Below are 22,125 nucleotides of genomic sequence, written 5' to 3'. Positions count from 1 at the left end.
CATTAAAACAAGGCTATAGAATTAGGTGTGGGCAAGACCACCGTAAAAGGCTGGGAGAGGGGGAGATCATATAAGTCTAGAAGGGTTTTTACATGCATATTGATACACTGCTAGATTTAAATTCTCAGTCCACTTTAAACAACTGAACCTGGAAATCACAATACATAAATCTGATGTAGCAGATACGTGCTCAAACCAAAGGCCTTGGCCCTGTATCCAGACTGGACACTGAATATAAACGTATACAGTTGAAGTATTAACTATTAGTCCCAGTCATATCACAAAAGGGCTTCTATGTCTTGTGTTCAGTTCTAGGTGAGGAACAGGCAAGCTCACAGTCTCCTACATAGAAATAGTAACCGAAGCCACAGGGATAAGGATTCTTAATTTCAGATCTTCAAGGGGCTCCAGAAACCCCCGAAATTGAATTTAAAATGTTGTATGTACACGTGCATTTTTTTCTTGGAAGTGAGAAGAGAAAGCCTTGGAAGGACCCTGGGAGACACCAGCATTCCAGGAAAGTAAAGGAGGCAACAAGCAGCCAGAAAAGAAAGACAAAAACCGGGAGCATATGGCGTCCCAGAAGCCAAGGGAGGAGTTTAGCAGGAGGGGTCTCGCATTGCCAGGGGCCAGCGTCCTGGTAGGTCTGCTTACCTCGGTAGCACCTCTTCATGTCTGGGCCCAGCCACATGGTGTCAGGACAGGCACACGTGTACTTGAGAGAGGGGCTGGAGATCTGAGGAGCAGGAAGGCACAGGTACTCACAGCCACCATTGGGCTGGGCACTCAGCTCGCAGGCATCTGCAGCTAACGGCACAGAGAGACAGAGAGGGAGAGAGGGAGAGAGAGGGAGAGTGTTGGAGCAAAGACAAGACATGCCAAGTCCTCCCTTCTCCTGAGGATGAGGTCCTTCCCACTCGGCTTGCTCCAAAAGCCTTCTCTCCTACTTTTATTGGGCACCTCCCAGCCTTGTACCTGGCGTTCCTCCCCAGCCCCCGCCCCACCCCCACCGCTTTCCTTCAGTCCTGATGACAACTCTGAGAGGTGGGTGCATGCCCCGGAATGACAGATACCAGACGCCTAGGCTCAAAGAGCACAAACTGGTCCAAGTTATAACTCTAGCAATTTTACAGCCGGAATTTAAACTGAGGTCTGTTGGATTCCAAAGTCTGTGTTTCGCCCACTATGCCACATGCCATGTCTCTTTCTTATTTCACCTTCCAGGTCTAGAATCAGGCACCAAGCTCATCTCCTCTTTCCCCTGTGCCTTCCCACCATCACCCTGCGGCCACAGCTGAGTTACAGGTAGACTGAGCATATATCCTAGCAACAGAGCCCGGGGTGCCTGAGGAGCAGGATTCCCGGCTTCTGGTCCTAACCGATGAGCCAGATTGCTCCAAGGCCCTAGGATACATTAGCTTATACTGCTGCAAAATGGGTACCCACATAAAGGAGGCGATGTGCTCCCTCATGGCAGAAAAAGCTCTTGGAATCAGACAGACCTGAGTTTGGGTTTTAGTTCTGTCATTTTACCTTTCTGAGGCCCAGCTTCCTAAATGAGAAAATAATACCCACTCTTTGTAGGCACAAATGGGACTTTACATGGTTTTTATACCCAGCCTTATTTCACCAAGAGCTGAAGGAAATGAGGTAAAATGTGTGACAGCAAACGAGAGGGGCTGCTGCCATGTGTCCTGGGGGCACTGGGATGTTGTGTTCCGTGAACGTGCATACAGCCTGACTAGTGCAGGGAGAGGGCGTGGGCAGGGGACCCGGGGCCAAGCAAGGCTCACCTCTTGGCTGCTTTAGCTCATGGAAGATGACAATGTCATGTGGGTTATTGAGGTTCTCAGCAAGGACGGCAATTTCCAGGCCATTGAGGCGATTTGCACTGAAAATGGCCTCATTCTCCAGGTCTGTCCAGAACACCTTGTCCTGTGGGGGTACAGATGCGGAGGATGGGAGCTCTAGAGCCTAAAGGCATGACCTCAGTCTGAGGGCTTGGCCCCAAACCACTGTCACAAGAACTGCCCTTACATCTCCCCTGAGCTCTCCTGTCCACAAATTCATGGGGGGTGGAGGGGTGGGCTCTCAGCCTCTAATCTGTGGCATATACTCTTGTTCTTTCTGTCACAGAGGGTTATTTGTTGATTCTGCACTTTGTCCTGAAGACTGCTCATTAATGCTGAGCTAGGCCTGCTTCCTGGAGCCCCAGAGAAACCCAAAGTTGGGTCTCGATGACTGTTACCATTGCCGGGGCCTGGGACCAAGACTGGAGGGGATGTATGAGCTACTGAGGACTATTCCCTGATAGGTCCTCCTACAGCCTTCGGGTACACACGTGTAAATATGCATCCAATGCTTCGTCCGTATCAGCCTACAGGTGCATCTGCAGGCAAATCCACAATTATAGGTACAGCCATGCAGCTTCATGCACAGATCTGGACACATACCCACACATACATACCAAAGCAGACACCTAACTAAGTCTTGCTATAAGGATTTACATATTCACAAGCACCAGCACATACAAAAATGCATGCTTGTAAATGGATGCGTTTATGTGTACACAAGCATATATACTTTACACATACCTGCCACATATATGCACAAGCCCATACACGTGTCTGAACACACCTGTCTTTCGAAGCAGGGGCTGGACTTGGAGGTGGGGCTTTGCCCACAATTTCAGAGCAGTGCTGAGTGATGTCACTCTAAGCAAATATGGCCAATGCCCACCAGAGACCACTGTCCCCTTGCTTTCCCTCCCCTTGGTGGCAGAGTTAGTGTAGGGGAAGAGATCGATGTGGTGAGACCTTGGTTGGTTCTGGCTTCCTCATTCCCCAAGGAGAAAGGTTGTTAGGGTCAGAACACAGGCACAGGAGGGGTTGGACGCTTCACCCTCTAGGGAGCTTCGTGAGGACGGAGACGATGTCTGATTCACTTCTAGGACCCCAGGGTCCAGCAAAGGTCAGTGGAAGGGTGCTGAATTGAATAGCATCTCTCAGGCTATTTCCAGCAGTAGATTCTAAGGAGATGTATATTCCTTCTTCCTTCCCTCCCTTTATTGGGTACCTTCTGTACATGGGGGCGCAGTGCCAGGTGCTGAGGGTTCAGAGAGGAAACACACATGATCTAGCAATGTACCTGTGACAAGCGCTCTGAAAGGGGTCTTGGGAAGGAAGCACAGGACAACAGGCTGCGAGGCCTGTGTGCAGGCAGCCTACACACTGTGTACACAAAGCTGGATTCCCTGTGCCTTTGTTTCCATCTGGACCAGTCTCAGACAGCCATCCTATTTGAAAAGCCTTTTCTAGGCTTCAGCTTCCTGACAGGGCCATGTCTCCCCTCCCGGGACTCACCTCAAACACAGCTATCCCGAAAGGGTGGCTCAGGAAGTCAGGGGAGGAAATCAGCATCTTCCTGTTGCCTCCACTGAGGTCAATGCTGGATAGTTGGTGAAGCTTGGAGTCCACCCAGTACAAGCGCTGGTTCAGCAAATCTTGGGGAAGAAAAAGGGGGCAGGGGATCGGGTCTTGAGTTGGGATCCCAACCAGGATCTCTGCTCCTCTGTGCCCACTTCCCTACCCATATTTCCAGGCCAGGCCTCCCATGGAGGCCAACCTGGGGCAACCATCCAGAAATACAGGCACTGGCACTATAAGGGGATATAAACACAAGACCCATGGAGCTCCAGATGGTAGTCAGCACCAGGTAGTGGGACAGGCCCCCCAATCCAGGGGAGGCAGGGCTCACCCAGGGTGATTCCATTGGGCCATTCAATGTTGTCTGATACCAGTGTTTGCCGGTCCACACCATTGAGCCCAGACTTCTCGATCTTGGCCTGGTACCCCCAGTCAGACCAATACATGAACCTAAAAGAGAGAAGAACTCAACTGGAATTTTAGTCAGGGGGTGGGGTTAGGGCGGTCTGGGTCACAGGTCTCAATGACCCATTGAATGTTGAAGATTATGCTCAGTGGGGACTGGGAAGGCCTCTGAAATTCATTGGAACCATCGAATCTAAGAGTTAGCAGTTGTGTTAGCTTCCCCTCATCTGAGAGCCTGGGGAAGCCTATATTCCCTGAGAGTCCACCCAGCCTCAGCTGAAGAGTCTCGGAGCCCCTCTCTCCCACTCAGGCAGCTCTAACCAGAGCCCTAGAGGCCAGAGCAGGAAAGGCCCTTGTCAACCCTCTCTTACTTTCCTGGTCCATAGAAGGGAAAGTGGGCGGCTTACCCGGGGTCTCACAGCTGGAACTCAGCCCAGGGTTTCTCTCTCTTCTTTCTTGAACGTTTATTGAGTACCTACTGTGTGGTATGCAATGAGCTGAGAGGTTTCACCTCATGTACTTACAAATGCAGCCATCACTGCCCCTCTAATCCCGTCCCTCTAGAGCAGGCAAATGAACTCTCAAAAATGGAAATCAGTTGTCACTCTCTGGTTTCTATACTTTATGGTGGTTTCTCCTATTGCCCTTAAAACAAAATCCCAAATCCTTCCCACAGCTGACAGAGCTCTGCCTGCCTCTTTGTTGTCCCTCCCACCACCACCCTACCCTTCCAAACCCCACACGTGCCCCACGGGGCTCCAGGGCACCAAGCCTTTATGGGACAGGCCTTCGCAGAGCCTCGGGCCTCTCCCCATCCCCGAGCTCCCTCTGTGTGAATGTCCTTGCTGTACAGAATCGTTCTCTATAAGTAGGTTCACCCTGTTATCATCTCTGAAAGCACCCGTTCTTGCCTTCCTACCACTTATACAATCAGTTATTTCTGTGTGCATTTGGGTGGTGTGGTGTATTTTACTATCTATTGTCCCCACTAGTCTGTAAGCTCCACTGAGAGCAGGCTGTCTGTCTTGTTTCCTCATTGTGTACCTGGCAGGTCGCTCATGTGTGACCCAGAACGGGCTCTTATTTAATATTTGTTGGACAAAGTAATGTTTTCATTCTAGCCCTACCACAGCCCCCGGAGAGTGTAATTAGTCCCATTGTATAGATGAGTAAATTGTGGCTCAGAGGGGTTGACTTCCCTCAGATCACACTGTAAATAAGTAGTGGAGCCAACCTTCAAATTTATATACAAATGCAAGCTGAACTCTAAAGCCTGGAGGCTTCATTCTTTCTAAAACTGCCTCTGCTGAGACCTGGTGTCGGGCCAAGGCTAACTTGGGGCTGGGGGGCTGAGTGGTTCTGTTAGCAGCTGTGGAGTCACTCTTTACCCATCCCCATTTTGCTCTGTACACCAAAAACCTGACCCATGTGTGAACCACATCAACGGGCTTGGCTCCCTAGCCTTCTGACTTCCCGTTGCATTCAGCAAAATGTCTGAGCAGGAGGAAGGAGAGACTGAGGTTAGGGTGTTTGTTCCAGACTCCTCTCTACAAAGTTGCCTCCGGCTGGCTACTGCTCTCAAGATGATCCCTTTCCTTCCCAACCTGGGTACCCCTCCCTGCTCCTGCCCCTCAGGCCAAGGGCTGCTAAGGGTGCACTGGTAGGGACAGTGCATCAGACCGCACCCACTCCTCTGTAAATAGTCCCTTGTGAGTCCTCCTCAAATTATCTGTATTTGGGTGTGCGATGGGTTTCCTGCTGGGACTCGGACAGATCCACTGGACTGGAGATGGGCTGGGTGAAACTACGTGTGGGGGCACACACAGGGAGCAGGGCTGAAGTGGGGGTTAAGTGAGACGACTCAGCATCAGTAGGGTGCCTGGTCCCGTGCTGCGCGCCCCTGTGTGGGCTCATTAAAGTGCAGCTGTCAGTCCCTGCCCAAGGCCTCACGCGTTCTGTCAGGTGCCACCCTGGCCCCCAGCCGCCCTCACTGGAAGAAGATTTTCTTATCCCCATTTACAATGAAAGAAACAGTAATAGGAAGGAGCTAGTGATCCTGGTAAATTAATATGACCACAGCTGCTGAAAAACCATGCCTTCCTGGGACATCCCTCCTGAGGAAGGGAGGGAAGGGGCCTGCTCTGTTCAGAATCACTACCCCCAAAATGGAGGTGTGGCCAGAGCCGGGCAGCCTGGGTGGTGACAGGCCCAGAGACTGTGGGCTCAGGGGTGGGCAGCCTGGAGCAGAGCAGACCTGGTCCCTCTCGGTCCTCATTATCTTGCTGGCTGTCTTGCGGGGCAGGAAGTAGACACGTTTGATGTAACTCCAGAGGCCAATGGAGAAAGTCAAAGTTAGGCAGATTTGGGGATCTGAGGAAAAAAAAAAATCCTGACCACTAATAGACAGAGCTGCCTTGAAATGAAATGGCCCGTGTGGGAAATAACAAGCTCCCTGTCCAGCCCCAGGAGCTTTTACTAGGCAATCTCTAGAACCCGGCTCTGCTCTGTGATGCACTGATTCTATGATATGATGAGTGAGTGGCAGAGTTCAGGAGAACCCCGGTGACCAGTGCCCAAAGAGCCCTTGGTCAGGGGTTAACAGTCTGAGGGGCCCGCATAGACTTTCTTCCCTTGGGCCGTCTGAGTGGCCCAGGGCCTTCCAAAGTCCTCAAGATAGCTCTTATGACAGACACAGGAGAACTGAGTGCCTACTCAGGGAAAATGGGAAGTTTGGGTGGGACACTCACCCTCTCAGGGGGTCGACCGCGATGGCCCGGGGTTCACTGAGGTCACGGCTGAAGAGAGTGCAGCGGCGGCCGCCATCAACTGTGGCCACAGAGATTGTCTTGTTGCCTGAGTCAGTCCAGTAGATGTGCTTGTGGACCCAGTCTACGGCCAGGCCCTCCGGAGAGTGCAGCTGCTCATCCATGAGGACCTCCTGCTCCGCCGGGTCGCTGGCCTTGTCCATGTAGGCGCTAGGGGTAACCAGAGTTGGCCATGGGGCGGGTGTTCTACCCATGAGTCCATCTGGACCTGCCTGGGCACCCTTCCCCCAGCACCCCCTCCCCTCTAGGCTATGGCAGTGGATTTTAGAGGAACTTGGCTAGTTCCTGGGCCACCAGGGGCAAGCATACTGGCTTGAATCTGCCACAGCCCCTGGCCTGGAGGAGCTCAGTTTAGTGGGGGACAGGGATTTATAGCCAGGGAATCACAGTACAACGTGATTACGGAAAGCATCAGAGACTCTAGCAGCCAAGAAACGGAGACTCCATTATCCTGGAGGGCTGGAGGTGGCTGTGCAGTTGAGTCCGGAAAGACTAGCTCAATCAGGAGCACAAGGAACAGAAAGCAGAAGGAATGGCATGTGTGAGTGCCCAGAGGTGTGTGTTCTGGAACAGTGAGGCATTTGGTGGGGGCAGAGCTGAGTATGTGGGATACAGACTGGAAGTAAGTGTAGGCAGGGGCCGCAGGCCATGCTAGGCAGTCAGGATTTTATTCTGGAGGGAGTGACTGAGCAGGTGACAGGTCATGGTCAGAAAGGCATGTTGGATCACTGTGGCGCTGATGCACTGGAAGGGGAGGAATGGAGGCAGGGAGACTGGCTTGGGGGTCATTACAGCAGCTGGATGAGGGATGAAGAGAGTCTGCAGAAAGGCTGTGTCAGTGAGAACGGAGAGAAGGGGCAGAGAACACAGCAGACATTTAGAAGGTAATACTACCAGGACTTTCTGTCTCCCAAATGCTGTTTTTCCCAAGGCTCTCTCCTCCCCAACGTCCTCCCTCTGGTTGATTAGATCCACGGCGCCCACTGCCACCCACAACTCTGATTCTCCCATCCTGACCACTCTCTTAAGCTCCAGACTGTAAAGCCAACTGGCACCCCTTGGATGTCCCACGGATACCTTGAACTCATGTCCCAAACTGCCCACCCCCATTCCCCTCCCCTCAGCCAGCCTGAATGGCCAACACCCCACCCGATCCACTGCTCCCAACTCAGAGAATGGCAGCACCAGCCACGCAATCTCCCAAGCCAGAAATCTGAAACTCCCAGAATGCACCTCCTTCGGCCCCACACCCAGTCTATCATCAAATCCTGCCTCTTCCAGGCATAACTGCGGGGCAGATATGGCTCTAGCTGCTTCTATGTGTGAGTGCAAACTGAGTACATGTCTGTACACTGGGGGTGTGGTAAGCTTCTAGTTGTCAGTGAGTAGCACTTGGTATATCTGCTTCCATCCATCCATCCATCCATCCATCCCATCATTCTTTTAACAGTCTACCCCATGCCTGGTTATTGGCAGTTCTGCCACGTGGATCTCAGGACAAAGAAAGGACATGACATCCAAAAAGGGGCCCGGATAGGGAGGCAGGCTTGTGGGATTTGAGAAAGACCTATGGGAGGACCTCCTTGTGTGTGTGAGGGGCCTTCTGAAGAGCTGAAGTCCACTGCCTATGGTGTCAGACAAAGTAAAGGGCTGGACTGGGAGTACTGCCATCCAGGAAGAGTTCCCTGACACCCCAGATTGGGTAGGAGGCCCCCTCTGTACTTTTCTCTCAGGATCAGCATAATAGATTTCACTATGTTATGAGTGACAGGTCTGAGTCATCTTCGACTGAGTCATCCCCAGGATCCAACACACAGATACGTGGGCTGCTTCAAATGTCCTCACCAAAGCCAGAGCTTCTTCTTTCCTGGCCTGGGGGAACGGTTCCTGTGTCTTGCACTGCCCTGCCGGGCCGCCAGAGGTCAGTCAGAGGCCGGGGGTGTGGGCTCAAAGCTGCTCTCCCCACAGAGCTCTGGGCCTCGGCCAGCCCCGGGGAAGAAGGCCTGGCAGTTCCATATGCCCTGTGATCCTGCGTCCTTTCGCAAGTCCCCGTCTGTCCCCTGGGGATCCTGGAGGTGGAGGGGGCACAGAGCCCCCAGCCCCCATCAGGCCCCTGCCCCCGTCCAGGCCTGGCTGCGGGACACCTGCCACTGCGAGCACCTGTAGATCTTGCGGTAGGAGAGGTCACACCAGTAGATGCGATTGGTGGCAACTTCGACATCCAGTGCCACGACGTTCTTGAGCATGGGGATGAGGCGCGAGTAGTCCCGCTTCACCAGGTCTATCCTCCGCACTTCATGCCGGTTGGTGAAGATCAGCGACGGGCTTCTGCCAGCTAGCATGCAGGAAGGTTGAGAGAAAGGGTCAGTGCAAAAGGCGGGGCTTAACATGCTAAGTACCATGTATAACGGAAGGATCTGTATTCTTTTTACTAGACACACACTCCCCCTATTTCCTCCTAGGCTTACGCTGAGGGCCTTCTGTGGTGTGACCCCAAGCTCCCTGCCTAGCCTCACCACTCACCCCTAACACACCTTGACTCCAGCCACCAGACCACCTATTAATGACCTAGCCACGCGGGGCCTGGCTGCCTCGGGCCTTTGCTCAAGTGGTCCCCTCTACCTGGAATGCACTGCTCCCCAACTCCCCTGCTTAGGGCCCCACTGCAATAGTTCACGAAGGGGCCACGTGAGCATTAAGCGTTTTAGAAAGGGGACTGAGGCTGGAGTGCGAGGACGAACATCAGAACTAGGGTGAGGGTTAAAAGAGAAGACGCAGTTTCAGATTCCTCTCCCTGAAGACTGAGGCTTTAGTTTATGCGGAATGTGTTTGGGGACACGAAAACAGATGAAGCTTCAGAGGCTGGCAGGGATCAGGAAGGGTCCTGGGAGCTGGGTGTAGAGTTTGCACTTGACTCTGAAACAGTGGCAGGGATGGGATATTTGCAATATACACACGACTACCCATGCACACACACAAGTCATTTTTAGACTTAGGGTATTTTAGGAAGATCACTAGTGACCGAGACATTCCTGGCTACTCGTATGAGGGTCACTACCCCAGAGGCCTGTGAGGGACCAGCACTTAACTCAAGTTTCACTCCTGCAGCCTGGTTTTAGATGTATGGGGCTACTCCCAGGTACCAACACCTGTACCTGGAGCTGCACGGGCCTTTTCCCTGTTTTCCAGCTGACGTTTCTGCAGGCCACCTGGTCCCTGTCACTGTGCATCTATGCCAGGCTAATGAGTTCCCTGGGGGCTGGGTAGGTGATGGCCCGTGCCCTGTGTGTGATGATGGGCCAGGGGAGTGGGGAGGGGAGGACGTGGTACCCTCAGAGAGTCCAGAGAAACAGAACTCCGGGTGCAGGAGGGAGAAAGGAGAGCCGACTTCAAAGCCTTGCCCCTGACTGTGCCATTTTCCTCATCCCAAAACGAGAGCAGCGACACTATCCTCCGGAAGGCAGGAGCTGGGTTACAGGGTATCTCGAGGCCGTTTCTACTGAGAACGGTCTGTGATTGGAACCCAGTGTGCAGATGGTTGGGATTTTTGTGTGACTGCACTTTAGATGTTCCTCTGCGGGCCTTGTGGTTACACGGCAGTTGTGTGTTGTCTCCACTGCACGTACATAATCCCCGTATGGATGACACGCGCCCCACACGGGGGAGTGGGGGGCGGCGAGAACAGGCTGCACGTGGCGTGTGAGGCGCTAATGTGTGTGTTGCGTCTGGCGCAGTTGGGGTGGTACATTTGGGGTTTGCAGGCTTCGTGTCCCTTACTGAGGCCGCTGCCCTCTTACAATCCACACACTGTGCTTTGTATGTGTGCATCTGAGCTCCAGACTCGTACGTCCAGCTGCCTCCTACCTCCGCTCGGATGTTGGAACAGCTTTCTTGGAAACTCAGCATGCCCAAATCAATGTACTGTTCTCCCAACCCTGCTCTTCTCACCATCTTTCCCAGCTCCATAAATAGCAATCCTGTTTCCCCAGTTGTTTGGCCAAAAACCTTGCAGTCATCTTTGGCTTTTTTTTTTTTTTTTAACTCTCACATCCCACGTTCAATTGGTATGTGAATCCCGTTGCTTCAGAATAAGTCTTGAGATTCAAGGCATGTCCAGTCTGTCTGCTTCGCACTGTTCGTGCTGCAAAACCCTGGTCTAAGCCACCGTCTCCTCTTCTGGGTTATGGCCCAAAACCTCTTCAATGGTTTCCCTGCTCCCTCCCGTGCCCCCTATGGTCTCCTCCCAGCAAAGCAGCCACAGGAAGCCTGTGGAAATGGAAGGCACAGCACACTTCTCCTCTACTCAAAACCCTCCAAGGTCTCCCCCGACTTGGGGTGAAATCGAGTCAGCCCTTACAATGGTCTAGAAGGCCCTGTGATCTGCCTGGAGTCACCTCACTGACTTCATCTCCTATGCTCCTTGCCCCAGCTACGGTGGCTTCCACGCTGTCATCCGAACACACCACACATGCTCTGGCCATAGGGCCTTTGCACTTGCTGTCCCTTTGGCCTGAAATGTGGTTCCTGCAGATAACTGCACGGCTCCTTCCTTCACCTCCTCTCATGAAGGTCATTCCTTGACTGCTCCATCTAAAACCGTAGCCCTGCCTGCCACCCCACGCCCAGGACTTCCCTCTCCCCTTCCCCACATGGTATTCCTCCTTAACCATGACCATCATCTGCCATGCTCTCTATTTTACTTATTGATCAGATTTCTTGTCTGTCCCATCCACCAGGATGTAAGTCCCATGAGGGCACACACGGATCCGTGTCTGCTTTGCTTACTGTCGAATGCCCCGTGCCTACAACAATGTGTCAGCCTGGGCACCACACACGCTCTACAGGGACTACCCGTGCCGTGCGCGTCATCTGCACGGGCCAGTGTGTGTCTGTACGTTGCGCGTGCTGCATGTGCCATCTCTGCAATCCTGGGTGGCTCTGGGCAGGGTCTGTGCGGGCGTTCGTGTGCAATGTGCTGTGTGTATGAGGTATACTTAGAGTCCGAGTGCCGCGTGTGCCCCCTGCTTCGTGTGTGTGCACCCGCACCCGTGTACCCATCTGCTCCGCACCTAGGTGGCAGCAGGCTGCTTTCTGTGTCCCCTTGGGGCTGCCCCCGTGCCCCCCACCTTGGGGCGCCCATACCGACAGCCTTGCAGTTCTTGGTCAGAGTGTCCATCTCGTAGCCGGGGTGGCACTCGCACTTAAAGTAGCCCTTGTAGTTGACACAGATCTGGCTGCAGGCATCGGGGTCCTCACACTCGTCGATGTCTGTCGGGAGGGACACAGGTCAGAACTGGCAGGGCGCTCCGCCTCTGCTTGGGGGTACGGGGGGCGGTGAGGGGAGGGTCTCACCGCCGCAGGTCTTCTGGTCTAGGAGCTGGTAGCCTGCTGGGCATGTGCACTCAAAGCCGATCTTGAGGTCTGTGCAGATGTGGGAGCAGCCCCCATTGTTGTGCAGACACTCGTTCAGCCCTGGGGAGGGACACAGGCCCCTGAGGGTCCAGGAGCCCGGGCTAGGGTGGGGGCAGGACAGGGGTTGGGCCTAGAGCTGAAGCAGAGACTCAGGGCAGCAGGACCACCACAGAGCCAGGATGCTCTCCAACCGCACTGAGCCGCGGCATCAGTAACCAGGTGACTGGGCAAGAGGTGGCTCCAGACCGGACACAAAGACAGGGACAGAGTGGAACTCAGGTCCTTTGCCTCCCAGGTCAGGGCTCTGTCTGCCCAGAGGCTGGAGGCAGTTAGGCCGCCTGAGGTCTCTCCTTTCACAAACACAGGTCTCACCTCCTCCTTCCTCGTGACCTCATCGTGTGGGGACCACCCCCAACCCTCAGGATACGTTAAGAAACCCTTCTGAAATGCCCTTGCTTTAACATCTCCAGCCTCAAGGAGCCCCCTTCCTTCCTAGGACAGCCTTCCTCACTAGACTGGCCTTCCTAAAGCTTCTGCTCCCACTCTAGCTCTGCTGGGTGGGGTTGGCCAGAGTCTGATGGCTCCCTCAGAATTTCCTTAAAGCGCTGATTTCTGGTGCCCTGCCTGCCTTCCTCTGGACACATGTCCCTCCCTGGACAGGGCTCAGGGCTAGTCTGCTGCTGCCCAGGGGGAGTCTGAACAACAAAGGCTGTCCCCACTGAGCTTGTGGTTATCTAAGACCCCAGGCTTTTCTACACAGAGCTGCTGCTCGGTCAGTTCTTTCCTACCAGGGAATATGATGGATTATTTCCACCTTCTCCCCTCTCAGCACCTGTCCATCTTCCTACACTCAGTCACAGGCCTGGTCCTGGGAGTACCAGCTGCTGCAGGGGCTGAAGGAATGCCAGGAGCTCATCTGGTCTCCCCATCCTCTGCTCCCTCGCCCCCTCTGGCAGAGTCCTAGGGGAGGTTAGGGAGGCCAGCACCAAGGCTCACCATGTTCTCACAGCATCTTCTGGGCTTTGGAATCACAGGTTAATTCTGCAAGCCAAGAGAAGGTGCCCTGCCACCCTTCTACCCACTGGGCTCATGCACCGCCACTCCAGACAGGCCAAGCAGAGCTGAGCTAAGCCAGCTGTGGCCATGCACACAGCTGGTCTGAGTGGCCCACCCCAGGCCATGCACAGCTGTGGGTGCCCCACCTGCAGCCTGAGCCATGCAGAGGGATGATTCCCCTTTACCCCTGGGCCTCCTCCTGTTTCCCCGGGATGCTGGTGTAACTGAAAGAACAAGATCACAGCAACCCCGTGACCGGAGAGTCTGGGGGGAGGGGGGGACTCAGCCCAGAGTCCCCTGGGATGGGGCTGAGCCACGGCAGATTTGAAGGGCTCTCTGTGGGGCACCACCTCCAGGATTCTTCTGTCACTCCACGCCTTCCCTGACCTCTCCCTACTGTACTATTCCCTCAGTGCCATCCATCCATCTGCTCACCACTCACTCACTGCCTCGTTCATGCACCACTCGCTGCCACCCCGCCCCCCCGTAGGTAGCAGCAACTCAACAGCTGTATTTACTGAGCACTTGACAGACTAGCACATGTAGAATGGCTCTGAAAAGGGAAAAGGGAGAGCACAAAGTTGCTCAGGTTTCTCTGAAAGAGGAAAGCACAGAGTCCTCTAGCGCAGAGGTGCGTCGGGGCGAGAGAATGAGAGTGGGTCCAGACCTTGTTGACTCTGCTCTGGAAGGCCAGCACCAAGGCAGAAGCCAGAGGGGATCCCCTGGGCCTTTCCAATTCATCTAGCCTGGAAGTGATTCTGCTGGGTGCCTGCAGGGGAGGAGGGGGCTGGTGGTCCAGAAGCCGCCATGGAAGGAAGGGGCAGAGTCACTCTCCCCAGCACATGCGCGTCCCTGCATGCATGCTCACACACACCAGCGGACGTGTGGAGGCACCGGCAGGCCCATGGACTCCACAGACACAGTCACACAGATGCAGGGACCCACAGAGACACGACTAGCGGTTCCCTTGCCTTACTCGGAGGAGGAGCCATGGACACAGACACTGGCCTCTCCCCCACACAGAGACACAAATACATGCATACATACTGCTCTTAGGTGTGTCGTGCAAAAGACAAGAAAGAAGAGATTTAGTAGGTTAGCAGTCCCTGGCAAACTCCAAATCTGGGTGGGGTGGGGGGGCTAGGCTCAGTTGCTCCCACTTCCCTATCTTTTGCCCAGGTTCCTCCCTCTAGGGCTTTTCCCGGCAGGGCCTCTGAGAGAGCAGGAGGGCCCAAGAGGAGTGTCTGTCCTGCCAGCTCAGGTTCGAGCTGAGTGACCTTCACCCAACCACTCTTCCTTTCAAAATCAATTTTAAAATCTCCAGCAGGGGTGGAGACATGCTGCTTCTGGGGAGTTCTAGAGAAACTCCCTGGAGTGCCCAGGAGGGGAGGTGCTGAGTGAAAACGGGTCTGTCAGGAAGGTAGGATTTGATCTAGGCGCTGTCCTCCCAGGAATTCTCTGTCCAAACCCCTGCGCTCAGAAATGAACCTTCCTGGAGACCACACTGGGTTTCCAGCATGTTCTGTGGGATGCCCACCTCACCTACAGCCCAGACTCTCCCATCCTTTTTAGCCTGGAACCCACCCTGACAGCTCTAGCCATTAGGATAGCTGCCTCATTCCACCCCTTACTCGTGCCCAGCCTGTAAGTCTTGTCTCCCAGAAAGTCCAAGCTCCTTGGTGCTCAGAATGGTGCCGCCTTCTGCTACTGGGTCTGCCTTACCCTCCTCACTCAGGCCTGGCCTGAGCCAGGTGGCCTTGGGACGCACCTCACTTGGCTACCTGCCTGCTGTTCCCTACCTCTCCCTCTGCAGGGATTCCTGCAGGGGGCTGGAAGGCCTCAGAGGCCAGGGCCCTGGCTAGGTCAGCAAGGCAGAAACCATTGAGGAGGAAAGTTTCAGAGGGAGCACACACTCGAGAGATCTGAATGTGGAAGGAGTGAGGAGAAGAGGCCGAGTTTGTGAGAGGAAGCGTAATTGAGCATCTGGGTTGGAAAGGAAAGGCAGCTCGATTTGCAGAGATGCAGAATGAGGACCCAGAGGCAGAGTCCTGCCTGAGGCCACAGGATAGTGCACAAGTCCAGAGAGAGGGTCAGAGCAGAATGTGTGCAGAGGGGCAGGCATGGGCCTCGGACCGGATGCCAGGAGAGGGCTGGGGGGGGTGTCAGTCCAGTAGCCAGAAGGAGACAGGTACTGTACCACACTCTTTCAGAGGCTCATCTGACCAGTCGCGGCAGTCTCTCTGAGCGTCACACACTTTCCCGCCGTCCACGCACTCGCCACTCTTACACTGAAATCTGCGGGGACCCTCACATGTTGACTCTGTCGGGCCGGACAAGAGAGTGGACAGGACCTGTGAGACCTTGGGCAGGGAGGGCTAGGCTGGTCTAGGTCCATGGGAGGCAAGCCGAGCTCCAGCCCCAGTCCCCACTAGTCTCTAGAGGACCCAGGACAGACAGCTGAATACAGGGCTGGTGGGAGCTCTGCTCTCAGAAGGGCAGGACCCCAGGGATAATCAGGATACCCAAGCATCATCTAGCTGGGCGAGGTGGGGCGTGCGGGGGGTCTGTGCCTGATCTGGCAGGCTGGGCCCTGAGAGAGAAAAGCAGGAGCCCTACAGAGACCCTGGGGACTGGACTGACCACCTGAGAGGCACCTGTGCCCTGGAGGCCCTGCATAGGGGAGGCCACCTCACTGCCCAACCTTTTATCCATTTCCCCAGATGACCTATGGTCAGGGTCCTGGCTCCTGCAGGTGGGAAGTGATGACCACAGAGCCATCTGAGAATGAAGGGGGTTCCCTGGGGACGGAGGCTCAGCTTATGCTGGGAAGGAAGCCACTCGGAGCCTTGGGCGTGGACAAATGGTGGGGATGGACTTCCTGCAGTGCCTTTTCATGTCCCCCTAGGCCTCTTTTAGCTTTTGCAAAGTCCTTTAAAATCCTGTTCTGGGGCCAGTAGGACTGCAGGGAGTAAATCTGGGTAATTTAGGGGCAACAAGTGATGCTCTGGGGGAAGACACATCCTAGGGACCAAGGGGAGACCTCTCCGAACTCTGCTCTCTCTGGAGCCGGGAGAGCTCGGGGCTCTCTCAGAGAGGGTGTCGCCCCTCTGCCTCCAACCCCACGCACCCTGCAGGCAGCCAGCTTCGTCACTCCCGTCCAGACAGTCCTGTTCCTGGTTGCAGCGCTTGATCGTAGGGACACAAGTCCCATCCCCACACTGGAACTCGTCCCCACGGCAGGTCCCCAGAGCTGCCAGGAGAGGGCAAAGAGGGAGGGTCAGGGCCAATGTGGTGTTGGGACAGCTCTCCTCGCGCAGCCCCCAGCCCCAGCCCCTATCCACCCTCAGCAAGAACAGAACCAGTGGCTGAGCTTGGGAGTCCTCAGAGGACACCTGGCCAAGGCACTTCCAGTGTACAGATGGGGAGACTGAAGCTCAGAGAGGGGGAAGGCCTCACCCACGATCACACAGCACTCTGCCTGGCAGAGCCAGGACTGAAACTCAGGTCTCCTGTTTCCTCATCCACCGCCTCTCCCCAGGGCCACCTGCCCACAACAGACCCATGGCCTTCTTTTGAGTGTTGGTGCTCATTACTTAATGACTCCATCCCTTCAGCAAACCCTTCCTGAGCGCTGTCTGCATGCCGGGCACTATGTGGGACGTGGAGAACCCAGAGACTACTGGGGAGGCTCCCCATCCTCTAGGAGCTCAAGGGGCGGGAGGGAGGTTGAGGAATGAACAGATGACATCACAGCATAGGCTGTGCTGTAGGAGAGGGTGGCTCAGGGTAGCCCAGGGGGAGAGATCCAGCTCAGCTGGGAGGGTTGAGGCCATGAAGGACAAGCAGGCCCAGCAGGTAGGAAGGGCAGGGGCAACCCCTGAGCCTTTGGAGGTCTCTGGCACGGGGGCTAGCCGGTGAATGCCTGAAATGGGGAAGGGCAGGGGGTGGGAGGTAGGACAGGGAGGGCAGGACCAGAGAAGACCCTGGGCCTCTGGGTTCAGACCTGAGCTGCGCAACTTAGGAGCCTGGGGACCTCCAACCGAGGGCTCCACCTTCCCCAAGCCCGCGTCCTACCGTAACCCAGGTAACCAGGGCGGCGGGGGCTTACGGCAGTCGGCCTCATCCGACTTGTCCTTGCAGTCGCGGTCGCCGTCGCAGCGCCAGCCCAGGTGCACGCACTCGCCGCTGCGGCAGGCGAACTGGGCGGCGGCGGCGCAGGCGGCGGGCGCGGCGGTGGCCCCGGGGCCCGCGCGGCCGCACAGCTCGGCCGCCTCGTCCGAGCGGTCCTCGCAGTCGAACTGGCGGTCGCAGACCCAGCGCTCGGGGATGCAGGCGCCGCCGCCGCCGCCGCAGCGGAACTCGCGGGGCCCGCAGGCCGGGTCGGCGCAGCCGCGCTCGTCGCTGCCGTCGCCGCAGTCGTCGTCGCCGTCGCACACGAACACGGCGGCCAGGCAGGAGCGGTTGCTGCACTGGAACTCGTGCGGGGCGCACACTGCGCGGGACAGAGAGCCGGTCGGCCCTGCTGCGGGGGCCCTGAGCCTCGCCCTCGGGCCGCAGGCGCCCTGCGGGGGGGGGGGGAGCGGGGGGATTCCGATCCGGGGCCATGCAGGGGGACCTGGGGCGACGCGCGTGCCCCTCCCTGAGCCTCGCAGCCTCACTCGGAGCGAGCATTCCCGTCCCGCCGCGGCCAGCATTGCGGTGGGGCTGGGAGCGCTTCTGCGGCGGGGCGGTGCCTGTCTCCAAGGGCCTTGTGATGTTCCCAGGAAATGATACCGGACGGACACCGACCCTTCCCCGAGGCACGACGTCTGAGGCTGTTTCCTGAGGGCACGGCTCAGGCCCCTCCCCCATGTGCCCGCACCATCCCAGCTCAGTCCCCTGGTCTGGCATCCAAGGCCACTGGCACAGAGCCACTGTCCTACCCCAACACCTCGGCCGCACACACCCTGGCCTCACCCATAATAGACCATGCGTCCACCTCCTCACCTCCAGGCCTTCACCCAAGCTCTTCCCTCTGCCCACCTCCTGTCTCCTCCTGCCCACTACTGTCTCTGCATTTCAGTGAGGAGTTCTCATCCTTCAGGGGCCCGAAGTCCACCTCTTTTATAACACACTGTACGCGCTCCTACTTGGGAAGCCTCCCTCTCCCTCTGTTCTCCTTCTGTGTGCCCTTCACAGCATGCTCAAGTGTCTGGGTCTCATGTCCTGTTTCCATCACAACTACTGCCTGGGGACTGGCTCTGAGACTGACCCAGCTTCGACCGGAGGGCCTGGCACAGAGGTCCCTGCACAGGGCAGGTGTGGAGTGAATGGTGCTGGGCGAGTGGGGGTGTGCATGTGCAGTAGTTAAGGGCACATGTCACTGGCCCTGCCTGGGGCCCTGGGCTTCCTCTCTCTAGTGAGCTGCTCAGCTCAGAGGCTGGGAGGGCTTTGGAGACCACCAGCCCAACTGCTAGTTTATAGATGGGGAAACTGAGGCCCAGAGAGGAGCAACTTGCCCAGAGTCACACAGAACCAGAACTCAGGTTTGGGGCTCTTCCCTCCTACCCTGACCCCTCTCAGCTTTCTGGTTTGCTCCTCCTTTCCTGGAGTGTAGGCAGTTATCAGAGCAGTGACCTCCTTGTCTCCTCCCTGCTTCATTCCTTACACCGAGGCCATGCATAGGCCTGGGGGCTGCAGCCTTGGGTTAACGTGGTGGCGGCAGCGCCAGATCTCTCCACGTGGGGGCACCAAGAGTCTGTTTTTATTTTCTGATAGAAAAATGTCATTTTTCATTGTTATTGGACATAAAATAGAATGATGTCTTCAGTTTCACAATGTAGGCAGCTCATCATGTGTTGCTGACAGCTCTTTCAAGTTTCTGACAGCTGCATTTCCCCCCCTTCTGGGCTTTTTGGGATGTTGGGGCACCGGTGGGGAAAGCATACACTACCTTGTGATGTCTGCCCCTCAAGATTACGCAGATGCCTAGATTAGCTCCTCACTTTCCTGCCAGACTCAGCTTGCATGTGTCTGGGGGGAAGGACTCACTAAGTCACTTCCTTATACTGAGCTCTCCCTGAGGCTTTAAAGTTGACAATAGCTTCAAGAGCCATATTCTCAGACCTGCATCCAGAGACCCCACTCCCAGCACTCCCAACTGGAAGCAGCTCTGTGGAGGGAGAGAAGGAAGAATTCTTTCTCCTCTGCCCAGGTGGTTGGGAGCTGTAGCAGAGACGTCCAGTAAGACCTTCGAACCACCCTCCCCTGTCTCCCATAATTAACAAGGAACATGCCTGTCACCACATGGCGTAGTTAGAGATACTGCCACCCCGTGCAATAGCAGCTGATGGCCCTTAGAGCTGAGGAAGCATCTGATTATGTGGGGGGGCGGTAAGGAGGGAAGAGGATTCTCATTGGCCATCGAAGCCCCGCAAAATTATCACAGCTGAGGAAACAAGCCAGTGCCATCACTAGGGCTTTGAAACTGCCGGCCAGGATCTCCCCCCATACCCAGATGCTTCCTCCTTCAGGCACATCAGAACTCCAGACTTGGAATCTAGAGTGCTGTGTGACTCAGAAGCCTCCGGAGAGATGGCATTTCCCCTGGGCCAGGGAGGATGGATAGGATGTAAATATAGAGGCTGGAGAAGGGAGTGCGGTGGGAGGCAGTGGTGGGTGAGTAACTGGCAAAAGCCCACACAATACCCCACAATACCTCAAACCACCCATATCTCAGCCCAGCCTTGCAGCCTAGTTATCGACAGCCAGTCTGTCTCTCCTATTAATCATGAGCTCCCGGAGGAAGGAGCATGGAGGATTCACCTCATCATCCCTTCCAGAGCCTGGCTCCAGGCCTGGCACACAGTAGGTATCCATCCAATTGTATAGCCCCACTGGCCCCGGACCTGCTGGCCTGCTCCCGGGGAAGGCGATAATCCTGTGTTTGAAGCTCAGTGATGTGGAACTGCCCCAGTGACCAGTTCCATCTGTTCCTGCTGAGGCTGCTGGGGATGTCTTCCCGCCCTGTGACTTTCGTGCTCAAGTCTGAGATTTCAGCATCGGACGTCCTTCACACTTCAGGAGTCTGCCCCTCCCCCCGCCCCCCAGCACCACCAGCACCCTGGCCCAGGAGGCCAACAATACTCCCAAGACCCGGCCCTGGCCCCCTGCCCTTGCTCGGGGGTCGGTGGAGACGGATGGAATGGATGAGCAGATGTCAGATATGGTAAAAATACTCCTGGGCTTGGCTGTCCAGAGCCGGATTTGAATCTCAGTTCCACCACTCAGCCTTGGGCACTTTTCCTCGCTTGTCTGAGCCTCAGTTTCCTCACCCATAAAATGGGGATGATAATGGCTGCTCGTGCGGTGGTTGTGAGGATGAAAGCAGGAAATGTCTCTCCGGAGCGCCTGGCCGTTACTAGTGTCCTGATCGTTACCCTTTGCTCTCCAGCTCCCGAGCCCCGAGAGAAGTCCCCTCCCGTAAGGGGCTACTGCTCCCCGAGGCTGCCTGACCACCCTGCAGACCCCGGGACCTAACCCGACTCACAGGTGGCACAGCCGGCCTCGTCTGCTCCGCTTTCGCAGTCCTTCTCCCCGTCGCAGCGCCACGAGGCAGGCACACACTTGTGGCTGGCGGGTCCACAGCTCAGCTTCTCTGCAGGACACACCTGCTTGGCTGTGGAGACAGACACACGCGCATGGCTTAGCCAAGGGGGACATGGGGCATGGCGCCAACCAGTCCTCCCGCCTGACTCCAGCCACCCGGCCTGAGGCCCTGGGAATCCGTCAGGGCCTCCCTGCCCTGGGTCCCAGTTTCTTCATCTGAGAAGCAGCCGCTGTCTGCCCCTAAGACCCTCGGAATCCCACATTCTCACCACTCCCTGCCTAACGCCCTTTCAAGGGCCCTTGGTCCCTGGCACTCAAGCCCCTCCTCGATCCAGCCACCCCTGTCTGCCTCACCAGCCCCACCTCCCACCCTCCAAACATACCCTTTGAGCTCCAGCAACACAAAATTGCCATGCCCTGCATGCTTCTCTGCCATTTCCCCGCCGTGTGCCCTGGGGTGAAATACGCCCTAGTCGGACCTCGGTTTGGCACATCAGTGACTCCATGATCTGACCGTGTGGATGTGGAGGGCTCACCAAGGCCCCAGCAGCTGCCCAGGTACGCCCCGCCCCCTCCTGTCCCCTCCCCCAGTGATGGTAGAGAGCTGTGCTGTGCGTGCGGCAGGGCCCAGCGGGACCACACAGCTATAATTACTGCAGCAGCAATCAGAGGCTGACTCAATCAGGGGCCTGGAGCCCCAGGGTTGATTCTCAATTTGGAAGAAAGAATGAGATCCCTGATCAGGGCTGGGGACAGCTCTCATCCTGAGCATCCCAGGATGACCCACGTGACAGACCCAGCTGTGACAGACACATTTCAGACCTCTGTGGCTGGCTCCCTGCTACCTTCCAGGGTGTAAACTCAGTCGTCGCTCAGATGTGCCAGGCACAGAGCTAGATACTTAATCCGCACAACTGCCCAGCAGGATGAGGATTATGTCGAGGCCTCCAGCTTGGAGGTCGAGGGCAGAGGCTCTAGAACCCTGGGCTTCCTGGGCATGAATTTGGTCACTCACTGGCTATGTGACCTTAAGTCAACAGTCCTCACCTTGGTGCCAACAGAGTGGGAATGATACTATTCCCTAAGTTAATGTCTGTAAGGCACTTAGAAGAACGCTCACCCCAGTGCTCACCCTCCACTGTAATTCTCCAAATGAACAGAGGAGGACTTGTTTATTCACTCAGTGAGTATCTGCTGAGTGCTGCTGGGTACCAGACCTGGCGGTAAGCACTGGGTGCTAGTCACACAGCTGCTCAGAACCGAGTGAGGACTCAGAGTCAGCTGTGTCTGACGCCACACACTTGGCACAGTCTGTTGCACCTGCCGGTGTGGGGGGGGGGGTCACTCATGCCTCCCCCTCAATTTTGCCCCCTCATCTCAGACCAGTTTCCCCTTCTCTGACTTTCATAGATGGG

The 22,125-nt window shown here is 56.0% G+C and overlaps 1 protein-coding gene across 7 annotated transcripts in view; it reads right to left on the bottom strand.

Annotated features, from left to right (window-relative positions):
- Positions 1-22,125, bottom strand: part of LRP8 (LDL receptor related protein 8) — a 77,223-nt gene that overhangs the window by 14,200 nt on the left and 40,898 nt on the right. For 3 of the 7 annotated variants that reach the window (XM_088022421.1, XM_028106857.2, XM_028106858.2), the window contains exons 4-14: positions 20,652-20,780; positions 17,232-17,615; positions 16,251-16,373; positions 12,008-12,127; positions 11,798-11,923; positions 8,816-8,990; positions 6,578-6,805; positions 3,757-3,875; positions 3,363-3,502; positions 1,794-1,935; positions 655-807 (exon numbers count right to left, since the gene is read on the bottom strand). In XM_088022421.1, coding sequence (XP_087878547.1) covers positions 655-807; positions 1,794-1,935; positions 3,363-3,502; positions 3,757-3,875; positions 6,578-6,805; positions 8,816-8,990; positions 11,798-11,923; positions 12,008-12,127; positions 16,251-16,373; positions 17,232-17,615; positions 20,652-20,780 — 1,839 coding nt within the window. The remainder of the gene's footprint in view (positions 1-654; positions 808-1,793; positions 1,936-3,362; positions 3,503-3,756; positions 3,876-6,577; positions 6,806-8,815; positions 8,991-11,797; positions 11,924-12,007; positions 12,128-16,250; positions 16,374-17,231; positions 17,616-20,651; positions 20,781-22,125) is intronic. The other 4 variants (XM_088022423.1, XM_028106859.2, XM_028106862.2 and 1 more) reach the window with 2 other exon arrangements.

The sequence above is a fragment of the Eumetopias jubatus genome, unplaced genomic scaffold (genome assembly GCF_037043125.1).
Source record: "Eumetopias jubatus isolate StellerSeaLion01/CBP00866 unplaced genomic scaffold, mEumJub1_p1.0 scaffold_4, whole genome shotgun sequence".
Taxonomy (NCBI): domain Eukaryota; kingdom Metazoa; phylum Chordata; class Mammalia; order Carnivora; family Otariidae; genus Eumetopias; species Eumetopias jubatus.
This window is presented reverse-complemented; position numbering and strand designations above follow the sequence as displayed.